The sequence below is a fragment of the Trichechus manatus genome, unplaced genomic scaffold (assembly GCF_000243295.1).
Source record: "Trichechus manatus latirostris isolate Lorelei unplaced genomic scaffold, TriManLat1.0 scaffold00041, whole genome shotgun sequence".
Lineage (NCBI taxonomy): Eukaryota > Metazoa > Chordata > Mammalia > Sirenia > Trichechidae > Trichechus > Trichechus manatus.
Window position 1 is genome coordinate 769,146 of NW_004443977.1, and position 15,723 is coordinate 784,868.

The 15,723-nt window shown below is 39.5% G+C and overlaps 1 protein-coding gene and 1 long non-coding RNA gene across 2 annotated transcripts in view; one reads left to right on the forward strand and one right to left on the reverse strand.

Annotated features, from left to right (window-relative positions):
* UNC80 (unc-80 homolog, NALCN channel complex subunit) overlaps nt 1-15,723 on the forward strand; it is a 212,710-nt gene that overhangs the window by 115,928 nt on the left and 81,059 nt on the right. Inside the window, exons 25-27 of the mRNA XM_004376376.3 lie at nt 921-1,086; nt 8,746-8,846; nt 14,618-14,818. Coding sequence (XP_004376433.1) covers nt 921-1,086; nt 8,746-8,846; nt 14,618-14,818 — 468 coding nt within the window. The remainder of the gene's footprint in view (nt 1-920; nt 1,087-8,745; nt 8,847-14,617; nt 14,819-15,723) is intronic.
* LOC111820555 (uncharacterized) lies at nt 4,394-6,445 on the reverse strand. Its single transcript, XR_002824082.1, has 3 exons — nt 6,304-6,445; nt 6,148-6,226; nt 4,394-4,417 (listed from the first exon to the last, which is right to left on the reverse strand). It is a non-coding gene; the product is annotated as an uncharacterized LOC111820555 (long non-coding RNA).

Sequence of the window (15,723 nt, forward strand, 5' to 3'; positions counted from 1 at the left end):
AAAAAAATGACTAGACTTACTGGTCTGGCAGAGACTGGAGAAACCCCGAGAATATGGCCCCCAGACACCTTTATAGCTCAGTAATGAAGTCACTCCTGAGGTTCACCCTTCAGCCAAAGATGAGACAGGCCCATTAAAAAAATGAGGCTAAATGGGCACACCAGCCCAGGGGCCAGGACGAGAAGGCAGGAGGGGACAGGAAAGCCGGTAATGGGGAACCCAACGAGAAATAGAGAGTGTTGATATGTTGTGGTGTTGGCAGCCAATGTCACAAAACAATATGTGTATTAATTGTTTAATGAGAAACTAGTTTGCTCTGTAAACCTTCATCTAAAGTACAATTTAAAAAATTTTTTTTAAAAATCAGCCATTGAAAACTTTATGGAGCACAGCTCTACTCTGATACCATGGGGTTGCCATGAGTCAGAATAAACTCCACGGCAACTGGTTTACTCTTTCCCTTAGTAATGGAATTTATTACACCATATTATCATTGTTTGCCTTCTCAGTCTCTGTCTTGGGATTCTGAGTTCCCTGAGGGCAAGAACCATCTCTTATTTCTTCCGCAGTACCTAACACATTCATACTCAATGCATGATTGTTTAATAAATGGATGAATGCCAAAAATGCAGCCAATACTGTGGACAAAGAGAAAATGAGGAAGCTAGTTCTGCATTTGGTTACAAGTCTATGCTTTTTGGAAGGTGAAGCATTTGCGGAAAAGGGAAAAACTATGACTAGAGCAGATATTTTTATTATTCAAGAATAGCTTTTCATGGCCAAAAATTGGTATTAAATAAAGGGGAGTTTAGCTGTTTAATTACAGTAGGGTGTAATTCAAAATTGAGGGAGGTTTGCCTCAAGACCAGTGCAGTGTTGGGGAGATGCCAGCATTCACGTGCTCCTCACTGACATTTCAGGATCTAGAGAGCTGCAGACTTCGTTTGGATCCCGAGCTGGACCGGCACAGATATGAGAGGAAGATCAGCTTTGCCGGTGTCCTGGATGAAAATGAAGACTCAAAAGATTCCCTCCACAGCAGCAGCCACACCCTCAAATCAGATGCAGGGGGCGAGGAGAAGAAAGGTATGGAAAAGCAAAGATTATGTCATGGTATGGAAAAGCAAAGATTATGTCATGTTTCAGTGTTTCTCATGGGATATTTGGTATGGGGTCTAAACTATGAAACTGTGTGCCCAAAGGAAGTCCAAAATTGTTGGCTCCATACAGTGCTAACTGTGTAGTCTCAATGAGGTAGAAAACCAGGCCAGTTAGACTCTGCAGTCAGAAAGGCCTGGCTTCTAATTCCAGCTCAGCAGCTCCCCATAGTCCATCAAAGCTAAGATGCCATCAGTTATAAAATGAGTTATCATTGTGTGTACCAATAAGAAAGGAAAAACACTCCCAGTTCAACTCTGATACAATCCTTCACTTAGAGTTGAAAACGGATTTTCAGACTTGATTGGAAGTAGTTATTTGTTTTGTTTTGTTTTGGGGGAGGAGATTGGTATTTTGTTTGTTTTGCCACATACCATTCTTGTGCAGCCAAAAGGTGGGAAGGAGGAATGTATAAACAGAATTAATCGGTTAAAATTTTTCTAAAACATCTTCAATTCAAAGTTCAACTTTTCTTAATCACTTTTAAACTCAGAGTTGCGAATGTCTGTGTTTTTCTATACAATATTGTCCTCTGTGCCATCGAAATGCTAGTGATACGTTATTTCTTAAATGAATCTATAAAAGAAATAAAGCTATATGTGCTAGTTACTTAAGCAATTTGTAATTGTGTGGAGCTAGCCTACCATCAATCCCTGCTTCAGGAATGTTGATGAACACATCTGACCATCTCACCCACTGCCCCCACCACTACCATTTGGTCCCTAAAGGTAAAAGACACTGGCACCCATTCTGCAAGTTTTGTTACTGGTTCTTTAGATGTTCACACAGGCACAGACAATGACAAATGTGTCACAACTAATACCTGGCACTAGTGATTCTAAGACGTCATCAGTTACAAGACAAATTCCAATTTCAGATATGTTAAAATGTGAAAAAATGTGCAACTTAAAATGGGTGAAAAACAATAACTAGTTGTGTGACCTTATCCAAATTTTGTAGCTTCTAAGATGCAGTTTTCTGTAAAGTTGGGTTAATAACACCTATTGCATGATGATGTTGAAAGCTTTAAATGAGACAATGCAAGTAAAGCATAAACTAGGTATCTAGTGCATAGTAAGTGCACAACAAATAATTGTTGTCATTGTTGTTATTTTTTATATCATGAGTATATATGTTAGAACCCCTTATAGAAAATCCTAAATATGAGCTAAAGCAAAGATGGCACAATTTTAAGTTCCTCTCTAGAGGCTCCTTTAAGCTGTCAACTTCACTGTCTGGTTTTGTGTTATTTTTTAAACTCTATTGCCTTTCAGTGTCTTACTAATGAATTTCAATTAAGAGATCATCAGCACATTTGGAACAACAAAGACTATTTTATGCACTGAAGTATTCTTTAGTGTCCCAGTGACTCAGTAAATATTAGATAACTTAATGAATGATCCTCAGAAGGAATAACCCTATATAGAGAAAGCACAAAATCTTTAAAAGTCTTGTAAGGAATGGATATCTACTAGGAAAATTTTGAACATTTCAAGGTCAGATTGTTGCTGTGGCATTTTAAACATGCAGATAGTCACCATATAATATTGTGTTGAATTTATAGTGAACAGAGGCCATGTTCTAGGAAGGATAATCTAGGTCTTGAGTAATTTCTAAGTATGAAGAAGTATCAAATCAATATTTCTCCAACTATTATGACTTCAGTTAAGGATAACTGTATATGATGAGAAACTCCCATCTTTTAAATATATCCCAAAGGGGATTTTAATTTAGAAGGCAGTCTTTTCTTCCTCCCCACACCTCATTCAAACTTATTATGGTAATTATTGTTTAAAGTAACTGAAAGAAAAATTCCTAATACTGACATGGTTAACCTTGAACAGAGTAAATTCTACACCATTTAAAAAAATTGAATATCATATTTTTTAAAGAACACTTCTGTAAATTGTTTTTAATGTTCAAACACACAAAAGCTTAATATTTTTTCTTCTCACAGAATGGTTATGTTAATATATGAAAGTTGTTTAATAAATTAAGAGCAGGGAACTAAAAATATAAATAAAATGAGAAAGTACTCAATAAAATGTCCTTTACCAAAGTGGCAAGAATCTTCCAGAAGATTCCTAAATATTCCTTAATCCATTTGACAAGCTGATATCAGCTACTAAAGTCAATGTGAAAATGGGGACCATTGGGACCCTACTAATTTAGATTATTAAAATTTTATTAAAATTTTCATACCATCTGTTTTTATAAAAGCCAAAAATGTCAGTTCTTGAAATCAACAATCTTAAGACAATTCAGATTCTACCAAGGAAAATTAACGTAAAATAATCCTTAGAAGTAGAAATGTCTGCCTAAAACTTCCCAAGCAGAGGGTGTCAAATCATTTTACCCGTATTACAAATACAAACTAAGACAAGTATTCCAAAATACAGACACCAAGACTAGTCTGATCATTCAACAACAAACTACTGAGCACTTACTGTGGCCAGGCACTATTATAGGTGCCTAGAACATGGCAATGAAAAGAGAAAATCCCCTACATCTACGTTTATAACAGTTAATAACATAATAGTAAATAACAAAATGCTAGACTTTCAGGTAAAATATATGAAGGAAAACAACTTAGGATCAGGGAATCAGTAGTGACCTAGAGTGGGAGGGGAGAGTGGTCATAGGCGGCACTGAGCAGAGACCTGCGTGACGTGAAGGAGCCAGTCTTGCAAAGCACTGAGGGAGGAGTCTTCCAAACAGAGGCAGCAGTGAGAGCAAGCCTCAGCTGCAGGAACAAACTTGGTGCATTTGAGGAACAGCAAGAAGACCAACAAGAGTGCAACAGAATCAGTTGGGGAAGAGTGGTCAGAGATGAGTTCAGAAAGGCAGAGAGCAAATAAACAGAATTTAATAGTGGCGCAACAATTAAGCACTAGGCTGCTAACCCAAAGGTTGGCAGTTCAAACCCACCCAGTGGCTCTACAGGAGAAAGACCTGGTGATCTTCTCCCGTAAAGATTACAGCCTAGAAAACCCTACTGGGCAGTTGTACTCTGTCACGTGGGGTTGTTATAAGTTGAAACTGACTCCACAACACCTAACAACAATAGACATGGTAGGTCCCTGGGTGGCACAAATGGTTAGCACTCGACTACTAGCTGAAAGGTTGGTGGTTGAAACTCACCCAGAGGCACCTCGGAGGACAGGCCTGGCTATCAGCTTCTGAAAGGTCACAGCCTTGAAAACTCTGCGGAGCGTAGTTCTGCTCTGACACACATGGGGTCGCCATGAGCTGGAATCGACTGGACAGCAACCAACAACAACAAAAAAAGACATGGTTAGAACTTTAATTCTAATTTAAGCGTGTTGGAGAGTTTTTGGCAGGTTTGACCAGAAAAGTGATGTATGTCTTTATGATTTATGTACTTTGAAGATGATTTGAGCTGTGGAAGTAGGGAGTAGGAAGCAGTTAGGTAGTCACATTAGTCCAGAGGAGCGGTGACAGGGCTTTTAAAATAAAGCCTTTATTATATTTTGAAGTGTAGAGCCAGCAGCACTTGCTAATGAATACAATGTAGAGAAAAGGAAATGAGATGTTTTATTAGATTTAGATGAATTTTGTTTCACTTTTATACTAGTTCTCATGTCATGGAGATAAGAGGCTAAAATTCAGTGCTATACAGTCTCACTTTTTTTTTTTTTGAATGTACAATACAAAATCTAAATTCTAATGGCTGGGCCCTTTGTTAATAACTAATGCCAGAATTTTGAAACTCTAATTGTTTGATGCTGCCAATTACATTGTTTTCAATTATCTTTAGTGGTAGAAAAAGTTCTCAGAATTAAATTTCTTTCAGATCACATTAATTTGGGATTATCTTGCTGCATTTGCAGACTGGAAGGTGTGAAATCACACAAATAGTGCTACAATGTGCCTCTGTAAGAATGCTAGAAAATCTCTCTAATTTTTTTTTAATTTCCCAATCCAAACATGATATTGTATCAGTAGTCATTAAAAAAAATGGTATATTCTGTATCAAACATATTTCAGGTAGGTCACCAAAGTCTCAATTAAGCCTAAAAATAATACTGAAAAAAAAAAACAGTTGGGTGAGTTTTGTGCTATAATAAACAGAGAGCATTTTGGTTTATATAGTCTTTGTGGAATTTATCCAACTGTGCTGCAAGAAATACTTGTGTGGAATTCTATCCAGATGTGTTCAGGGAACTCCATCAAAACTTTACCAGCTGTGTGGTGATAATTTTAGTCTTTCTCAGTCAAAAGAGTAAATCAGAGAGTAAGCATTTTACATTATTCAACAGGAATTCTTCTGAGTTCCTTTCTATGGCATTAAAAGTATACATTAAATTAACATTTTAAAAAGCTTTACGAGTTCTATCACAGCCACATATTAACTCTCCTGTGAGTGAGAAACCTGAATCAAAATGCTATCTTCCTGATTGGGACTTTTAAGAATACTAATAACTGTGCCTTAAATAATTAGTAAGAAATCTTGTTCATGTTTTGAAAATGACACCTTCCAAAAATGACCCCTTCCTGATAATGAAGTTAAAGCTCTGAAAGCCTCCTTTATCCTACCCTTATAAAAGCAAAGTGTGACAACACCAAATCTTCAAAAAAAAAAAAAAAAAAAGGAAGATGTATATGTGACTATGGGAAATAAGGAGGTTTTTTGTTTTAAAAAAAGTAAGTTTCAAGTTTAAACATGTTCCTTTTTATCCTTTTATTTTCCTCACTGCTGACTGTTTCTTCCTAAACACTAAAAGATGAGTAATGCATGTTCTTCTTGGTACACATAGACTGTGAGTTTGGCTCAGGGTGTTGCAATCCATTTGGACTCACATCTCACCCAGACTTTTGGCTGAGAGGAAGAGGCTATGAAATCACTAGGTGCATTGAAAATGGAACCATTTCACAATCATGCTCACCCAAAGCACCCTAATGAACACAGATCCTTTAGTGCCTTTGCCGAGCAGCCAGAACGGAACCCACTGCTGGAGAGAGACGCACCTCTTATTTTTATTTCTTAATGAAGTAATCCAAAATGAAGGGGTTTACATGGCAGCCTGCAGAATTCTGTAAGTCCCATCTGAAAAGAAAAACAAAAGAAAATGGTGGTTTATGTTTCTACTGAATAAAGCAATAATGTTGTGTAAATGTACTAACAGTCCTAGATAATGCTGCTGCAAGAGCACACTCATGCTTGTGAACCCTGGGCCAGAGAGAGAGCAGGTTGTTCCCAGCAACAATGAGCTATGTGTCCAAGAAAGAAGCTGCACCAGCCCTTCCTGGTGGACCCAGCCTCCTGCCTGCCTAGCAAAGCCTGTAGTACTGGGGGCTTGGGAGACGCTCCTTGTCCAGAAATGCTGCTTATCCAGGCCAACAGAGGAGGCTTATCAGGGACAAGTCGGCGAGAGCTTGGCTCTAACAGTGGGTGGGGAAAATTAAAGGGGGGAAAGCCCTATTTTATTCTTTTAATACAGTTCCCAGCAGGAAGATCAGGATAGGAGGTTCCCGCCTGCTCCAGATTAAAGGAACCCGCAGTTTCCAAGTGAAGAAGGGGGGTTCCTTGTCCAGCATTCGCCGAGTCGGCAGCTTAAAGAGCAGCAAGTTATCACGGCAGGACTCAGAGTCTGAGGCTGAGGAGCTGCAGCTGTCCCAGAGCAGGGACACTGTCACTGACCTAGGTAACATAGAGGAGTGGGGTGCACAGGGACGTGGGGGGTAGGAAGACAGGGCCCAAGTCCTCAAACAGCCGAAGTCCATCTCCTGATGCATAAACAGATGAAGGGCAGAGCATTAGGCTAGATACCTCATTCACTGAAGGCGAGACTACCCTATAGGGCAGGGCTGCTCAAACCTTCATGTGCACACAGGTGACCTGGGAGTCTTGTTAAAATGCAGATTGTGGTTCAGTAAGTCTGAGGTGTTGAAGAGTCTGCATTTTAACAAGCGTCCTGGTAAGGCTGATTATGCTGGTTTGAGCACCACACTTTGAGTAGCGAGGGTATAGAGTATACATTAGAGAAAGAAAACATTTTAATGACATAGTTTTTTGAAATCCAGATGTTTGTGCATCTGGATCAAAACCTTTAAAGTAAGATGTAAAAAACTCCCTTAGGGGACAGCTAACTAAATTCCCCTGTATCTTAAAGTCTCTATTTAACAACAAAAACAACCAAAATATCAGAGAGGGGAGATTGTCTAGACTGACAACTAGTGACCTTCAGCAAGTCATTTAACTTCTCGAGAGATTTGTTTTATTCAGCTATTCAATGGGAATAATACTAAATACTCCTCACCTACACTGAAGAGATGCTCTAAAGCTCCATTAGGAGATGACTGTAAAGTGTGTATACACACCTCAGAATGAGATCTATGTACATCTTTATAGACAATGTAGATGGTAAGTGTAGGATCCAGAGATTCCGAATTCCAACATGTGTCAGTCCTATGTGTCCTGTTTAGCATCCTAACAGACAAGAAAAAGATTAAGTAGGCATGTAGCTAGAACTCACCAGCTGCCTAGAATTAAGTGTTAGATAAAAGCTGAAGGACTTTCTCTTTGCCATTCCAGCTCCTATGTGAAAGGCAAAATAGAAAGTTCTCCATTCAGTAAGTCAGTCAGTAAACGTGGAGAAATTATCAGTCGAGTCTGCTGAAATAGAATTGAATCTATCTAATTAAAGACAATTTAAAATAGAAAATGTTTCTATACCTGTCCACCCTCGCCTTTGAAAATAGCTAATTTATGCATTACTGAAGATTCACTTTTGTGTTTAAGGAGATAATAGAAAAAAACCCTGTGACTTCCTCTGTGATAGGTTTGAAGCTGTAACAATATCATCAGTCAGTTTGGGGCAAAACCATTTCAGTTAATTATTTGAATTGATCAATTTAACTAAACTGACCAGTTGAGTCAAAATAGGCAGGCTAGAAACATTGTCTAGTCCTAGAAATAGGCCCATAAAGGCTTTTAGATTTGAGGGCAGAGCTTTGTCATGTAGTATTCTCCCTCATATCTTCCCACAGAGAGGAGTTTGGACACAAGGCTCGGCCACAACTGGCCACAATTGGGCACAATTGTTTCCAAATCCCCTTGGCGGTTGTAAGGTACCTGCCCATCTTTGAAACAGACTTGATAGCAAAGCCTGGTGGTGGTCAGAGCAGTAGCGTGGTAGAACTAGCCGTAGTCACAGCAGCAGTCAGGGCAGCAGCAAGCTGTGTGGCCACCTCAGTCTGGTTGGTCTTCCTACTTAACTGCACCTGCAAGGTCTGGTCAATCTGTAACGGACTTGGTCACACTCAACCAATAACCTACTCATGGCAGCAATTCAAGGACTTGACTCTGTTTTTTCTCTGCTCCCATGTCTCAAAACGGAAGCCACCATAGCAGAGATCATAAATGTCTTTGTAATTGCCAGTTCAGCTGGTGGTGAGGGGAACAGCTCCTTTTAATATCCTCCAATAAAGTCAGTGCTACGCCGTATAACCCACTGGGCCACGGTAGTCTGCCCTAGGATTCAAAAGCATGGACAACTATCAATACCAACATGCCCTCCAGGGGGAATGAACAATGAAAACTTTCTTGGTATTTTTCTTTTGAAGAAGGGAGTCCTTGGAGTGCAAGCGAGCCCAGCATCGAGCCAGAGGGAATGAGTAATGCCGGCGTGGAGGAAAATTACCACAGAAACATGTCATGGCTTCATGTAAGTAGGAATCTCAGAAAGAGTTCTGATATCAATTTCTTGTGACCTAGGGGAATATCTGTGAAGGAAGGATCAAAGATTATACTAAAACCATTAGTCCAATTTTGTTTCCAAAATGAATGTATATTTCGGCAGAATCAACACTCACTAATACTGGTATTCTGCTCAATTGTAGCTTAACTAAGACCCAGGGTCTTTTGCTATAACTAGTTTGTGGGTCACCATAAGTCAGGGAAAACCATGAGGGACCAGGCTGGTGGTCAAGATAGCCTGAGTGGCACAGGCTAGACATCACAGTCAGTTTTATACAGGTTACCATGAATGCTGAGAGCAAGGTCATGGTGTTTGTCTTGGGGCTGTATTAGATCAAATTGTAAGCCAGGACAAGCAGATGCTAGAATGATGAGAATCACCTAACAAAGGGCTGCCCAGAGGGCTCAGGCAGGAGAGGATCCCAAGGAAACTGCAGGAATATGTTGGAGTACAGGGTTTCAGCTGGGCATGAGGAAAGAGTAAGAAGAAAGGTAAGGAAGGATAACCTTAGATCCACAATTGGCAGGTTACCTCTCTACCACTGTTGCTCTTAGATTGGACTGTCACCATCCACCCTCATTTCAATCTGACTTCGTGGGAATGGCAGATGAGGACTAGCAGGTGCATGATGCTCCTCAGGGTATACAGTGCTGGTCATGGAGGTCTGTGCCTTCTCTGTGGAAGTAGTTCTCAGAACCGGCGGATCATGAGAATCCCTAAGGCATCTATTTTTAAAGTAAACTTTTTAGTTTAGTCTGACCTACATATTGAAGATGTACAAAACTTATGTGTGTAGTTTAATAAATTTTCACAAAGTGAACACACCTGTGTAGCCACTACCAGGTTATGAAGAACATTATCAACATCATAGAAGCCCTACACAGGCCTTCTACCAGTCACTATCCTCCCCTAAAAGGAAACATCATTCTAACTTCTAACCCCATAGACTAGTTTTCTTTGCTTTTGAAATGCATTTAATTGGCATCATACACTATGTCCCCCGTTGTGTCTGAGTCCTTTTACTCAATGTTGTCTGTGAGATTCATCAATTTTGTTCAGAGTAGCAGTTGCTTATTCATTCATGTTGTATAGTATTACATTGTATGAATAAACTATTATTTTACTGTTGACATTTTGGATTGTTTCCAGTTTGGCCTATTGGGAATAGTTTTACTATAACATTCTTGTGCATTTTTGATGGATACATGTGGGCTTTTCTTTAGGGAATAGATACAGGAGTGGAATTCCTGGGTCATAGAGTATGTGGATGGCGTGCTTTAGCAGATACTACCAAGTTCCTAGGGAAATTTATTTCCACTTGGGGGATAATAGTCACTGAGTGTCGGTCTCACTTCTCTGTGCTTGCTTACTCTTTGGATTTGGCCCCTCAATTCCCCCCTCCTTTGGCAGTCCTAAACTCCAACTCAGTGTGTAAGGCTTCTAATTACTTAATATAGTCCCCAGTGCTTAGTAATGTTAGTCATCAGTCTTAGCTATTCTGATAGGTATGTAGGGGTATCTCATTGTGATTTCTGTTTGCATTCTCTGCATTCATGACAAATGAGGTTGAACACTTTTTAATATGTTTATTGGCCATTTGGATATCTTTTTTGTGAAATGTTTCTTCAAGCCTTTGACCGTTTTTCAATTGAGTCATCTTTTTCTTCTTGTTGTCGTTTGATAAACAGAAGTGCTGACTTTTAGTATAGTACAATATATCAATGTTTTCCTTTGTGATTAGTGTTATTTAAGAAATCTTTGTCTACCTCAAGGTATCTCCTATGTTATCACCTAAAAGCCTTCTTGTTTTACCTTGCCTGTTATTCTGGAAATGATTTTCATGTACGGTGTGAAGTAAAGGCAAGAAAATTTTTTCCATATGAATATACAGTTGACCCAGCACCATTTATTGAAAAATCATCCTTTTCCCACTGCACTGAAAGTTTGCCTTTGTTATAAAACCAGGTTACCATGTATTGGTGAGTGTGTTTTGTTCAATTGGTCTGTTTGTCCAGCCTTACACTAATACCACACTGCCATAATTACCATAGCTTTACGATGTCTTTATATAAGTGTAAGTCTCCCCAACTTTTTTCTCCTTCAGGATTGCCTTGTCTATTCTTGGCTCTTTTCATTTCTATTACAACCAGCTTGTCAATTTCCATAAAAAGCTTCTGAAGCAGGCTTGCATTAAATATGTAGATCAGTTTGGGAGGAACTGACATCTTTATAGTATTGAATTTTTCCATTTATGAAATGTTCTATCTCTCCATTAATTTATGTGCCTCCATTTATTTAGGTCCTCTTTAACTTCCCTTAATAATGCTTTTAATTTTCTATGTAGTGGTCCATACACAAACACTCTAGAAGTATTTGTGTAAGACTAGTGTTATTTCTTCTTTAAATTTCTTTGTAGGAATTACAAACTCAATTTATGTAACAGAGCTAAAACTATTCAGTTTTCTCTTTCTTCTTGAAGTAGTTTAGGTAAATTGATTTTTTTCTGGGAATTTATTCATTTAATCTGAATATTCAAATTTATTGGCAAAAAGTTGTTTCTAATATCCTCTTAAGACTATTTTAAAGTCTGTAGAATCTATAGTGATGTGCTCTTCATCATTTCTGAAATTGATATGTCTTCTCTCTGTTTTTTAATCAGTCTTATTAGGAGTTTGTCAATTGTATTAGTCTTTTCAAAGAACCAGTTTTTGCTTTTGTTGTTTTTTGAATATTTGATTTTTATTTCATTAATTTATATTATATTTATTGCTTCCTTCTATATTCTTTGGGCTTTGTTTTTTTTTATTTTCCCTAACATCTTGAGACAGATACTTAGATTTACAGCCACTTCTCTAACTTACTCATTTAAAGCAATAAATGTCCTCCAGAAACAGCTTTAGCTGCATCACACAAGGTTTGATACCTCATATGTTCATATGTCATATATCAAAATGTTTAGATGAAATATGTATTAACAGTTCTATTGTTACCCATTCATAATTAGTCACAGTTTTTTTAAAGTCCATGGCTGATAGCTCCATCGGTCACCTCTAAGTTTGAATTAATTGTTGTTACTTCTCTTTCTTCTGCTCATCAATATGCCTAGCAACTTTATTAACTAGTAGACATGGTGGATGAAAGCTTTAGTGGCTCCGAGTGATGTTATCTTCCTCCAGGGAGGAGTCACCCTATCCTCTAGCAGACAACAAAGAAGCAGATCATCTGAGTCCAATCAGGGACTAAGCTGATTTGGGACTTGGACTGTTTCTGGTTCACCCACACACACTTTCGAGGGTGAAACCCTCCAAGGTTCCCAATTAGAGAAGGGTATGTCCTACAGCACCTTGTTCGTAATGGTCCAGGAACTCCAATTTTTGTTTCTCCAGAACAGTGAAATTGCCAAAAATCTCCACTCTGCGTGTCAGCTGCTTCCTATTTGGCTTCTTAGCCTCTTGTCCTGTGCTGCTCAATCAGCAAATGCCTAGAAAGGAAAAGTCACCTATTGTCAGTCAGTCTGCCCTCGTAGACCCTTCCTTCTCTCCTGGATCTTGGCCTCTCAATTTCTCTCTCCTTTGGCAATCCTGAACCCTAATTTGTATCTTCAAGTCCTCATGAGAGTGCCTAAAGCTTTGCCTGGCTTCATGCCCTCTTATGCCTAAGAAGTAGCAAATGCCACAGGAGGAATGTGACATGTGCTCACACTGTGTACACCTCAGTGTCCCTTCCCTCCACACCTCACTCTTGATGTCCTACCTCACCAGCTATCTTATGAATTTATTTAATGTATTCTACCTGACTCTCCGGTTTATTCAACAGTAGTAATGAGGTACTTCTTCATGATTGGAAGGAGAATATATTAGTTATCTATTGCTGTGTAACAAATTGACACAAACTCAGCCACTGTAAACAACACACATTTATTATCTCACAGTTTCTTTGGGTCAGGAATCTGGGTACAGCATAGTTTGGTCCTTTGCTTCAGGGCCTCTCACATGGCTGCAATCAAAGTATTCACTAGGGCTGGGGTCCCATCTGAAGGTTTGACTGGGGAAGGATTTGCTTCCAAACTTAGAGGGTTGCTGGTAGCATCTCAGTTCCTCAGGGGCTGTTGGACTGAGGGCCTCAGTACCCACCTGGCTGCTGGCCACATGCCACCTTCATTTTTTTTTTGCCTTGTAGGCTTCTCTAACACGGCGACATGCTTCATCAACACCAGCAAGGGAGAGAGTCTGTTAGCAAGACAGAGGTCACTATCTTATGCAACTGAATCATGGAAGTGACTTCCCATCAAGTTTGCCATATTCTATGTATTAGAATCAATTTATGAGGACAGCCCATACTCAATGGGCAGAGGTTAAAAAATGGGAATAGATATCAGAGACTGGTATCATTGGGGACCATCTAAGAGCTATGTCTGCCAAATCCTGGGCAGTGTTTTAAAATTATATATTTCTAGGCCACCTCCATCCCCATTCCCAGAACTACTAAATCAGAATTCCCTGAGGCAAAGCCTAGTAATGAGTCCATTTGTGTGTTTGTTTACTTGTTCTTTGGTGGTTTTCCTGATCAGCTAGGTTTGAGAACAAGCGAATCCTTAGAGTTCTAAAATATGCCCTGACTCACACCAGGATAAATGGGAATGTTTGGGATCTTTGGTGAATTTTGAGAGAGGTCTGGATATTCTGTTCAAACAGCATTTATATTTGTTGAAAACTCTGAAGAGTACAAGATATTGATAGCTGAGTTTGACAGGGTTATAGAGTTGATTGTTGTTGTTGTCTTAGAATAAGCAAGACCTCACTGTCCTAAGGAAATGTGTGGCCACCCGGGTATGATCTGCCTTTCCCATGTAGGCTTGCTTTGTGTTCTCCATTCAATCTGCCACACAGTCTCACACAGGTTAGGTGTGGGGGTAGGAACTAGCTTCAGGAGGGATGGAGGCATTCAGAAGATCACTCTGTGCATATTTGACTAGTCTTGTGGCTCTATGTATGCCACTGCCTTTTTAGGAAGGCAATTTAAGAAGTTACAAACTCAAGATCCTTCACTTCTTATCTTAAAATAATCATATCTTTCAAATAAACTAAGTTCTTCTCTGGAATTTTATGGGAAATCTAGGAGATGTGAGGATTTGAGCCAGATCAACTCACAAGTAAAGGACTAGAGTAGCCCAAAAGACAGAGAAAAAAATCAATTTATAGAGAGAGAAAACGAGGGTCTAAAGTGGGGTTCAAGTCCCATTTAAAGGTTATAGTCCGGGGTGGAAGTTGCGGAAATGTTTTCAAGTCCCATATAAGTGGGCTGGAGATAAAGGCATACCAGAGCTGCCAAAGGCCAGTCAGTTCCTCTGGGACAGAACTTCTCAGTTTGTGTTCTTCCATCTGGCTCCTTCCACAGCATAGGAGGTGAAAAAAAATTTTTTTTTTGCTTTTGAGTTCAGAATCTCCATTTGCAATACTTAGAAATCATAGTCCACAGAATTTTCTTTAAGTTCTTGATGATCAGTTAACCTTTCATTGTTTCAAAGATATCGTTTTATCAAGTATTAATTCAGACAGGGAAAAAAGAGACCAAGTGGATAAAGTCTTGTCACTCTTTGTTCTTTCATGGAAATTATTGAATCACTGAGGTTTCAAGACCCATCGAGGAAAGGTACATTCTGACTTACCCTACGTCAGGTTCACAGTCTGTCGGTGTGCTAGTTGCTTGGTTGAGTCTCAGTGATGTCTGTGTTCCAGGTCATGATCTTGCTATGCAATCAGCAAAGCTTCATCTGCACCCACGTTGACTACTGCCACCCACACTGCTACCTGCACCACAGCCGCTCCTGTGCTCGGCTGGTCAGGGCCCTCAAGCTGCTCTATGGAGATACCGTGGACTCTCTCCGGGAGAGTAATAACATCAACAACGTGGCTCTGCGGGGCAAGAAGCAGAAAGAGGTGAGCGAACTATCACAGGCTAACACACCAATGAGAGGGAAAATGGTTTCTTAAAAATAGTTTCCCTGGAAATGAAAGTTCCAGGGAACTGCAGTTGTAGAAACCAAGCTACAGGTCTGTGTGGTTCTGGGAAAAAAATAGAAGATGAGAGTAAGAAGGACAAATGCTGTGACATCATGTCTATGAGCAAACATGGAATCTTTCCCTAGGTTTTATCTTTACAAATAAATATGAACTTATAGGCGTGGTGGTGATAAGTAGGTTGTTGTGGTAGACAATGCTCCATCCCCAAAGATGTCCATGTCGTAATCCCCAGAACCTGTAAATATGTTATCTCATGTGACAAAAGGGACTTTGCCAATGTGATTAAGTTAAGGATCTTGAGATGGTGAGAGTATTCTCGATTATCCGGTGGGTCTAATGTAATCACACAAGTGTTCTTATAAGTGAAAAAGGGAGGCAGGAGAGTCAGAGGCAGAGAAGATGGGACAACAGAAGTAGAGGTTGGAGTGATGCAGGCTACAAGCCAAGGAGAGCTGGCAGTCTCTAGAAACTGGAAAAGGCAAGAAAACAGGTTCCCTTCTGGAGCCTCCAAAAGAGCACAGCCCTGTCTACTCATTTTAGATTTCTGACTCCAGAACTGTAAGATAAAACAGCTGTTTTAAGCCACAAATTTGTGGTAATTTGTTACCACAGCAATAGGAAACTGATACTGTTGTATATGAAGAAATAAGTAATAAATGTTCCAACTATTCACAGATAAATAAAAGAGTAACCTGGGTGGAGCAAATGGTTAAGTGCTTGGCTACTAATTGAAAGGTTGGTGGTTCAAATGTACCCAGAGGTGCCTCGGAAGAAAGGCCTAGCAATCTACTTCTGAAAGATCACAACCATTTAAAACCCTA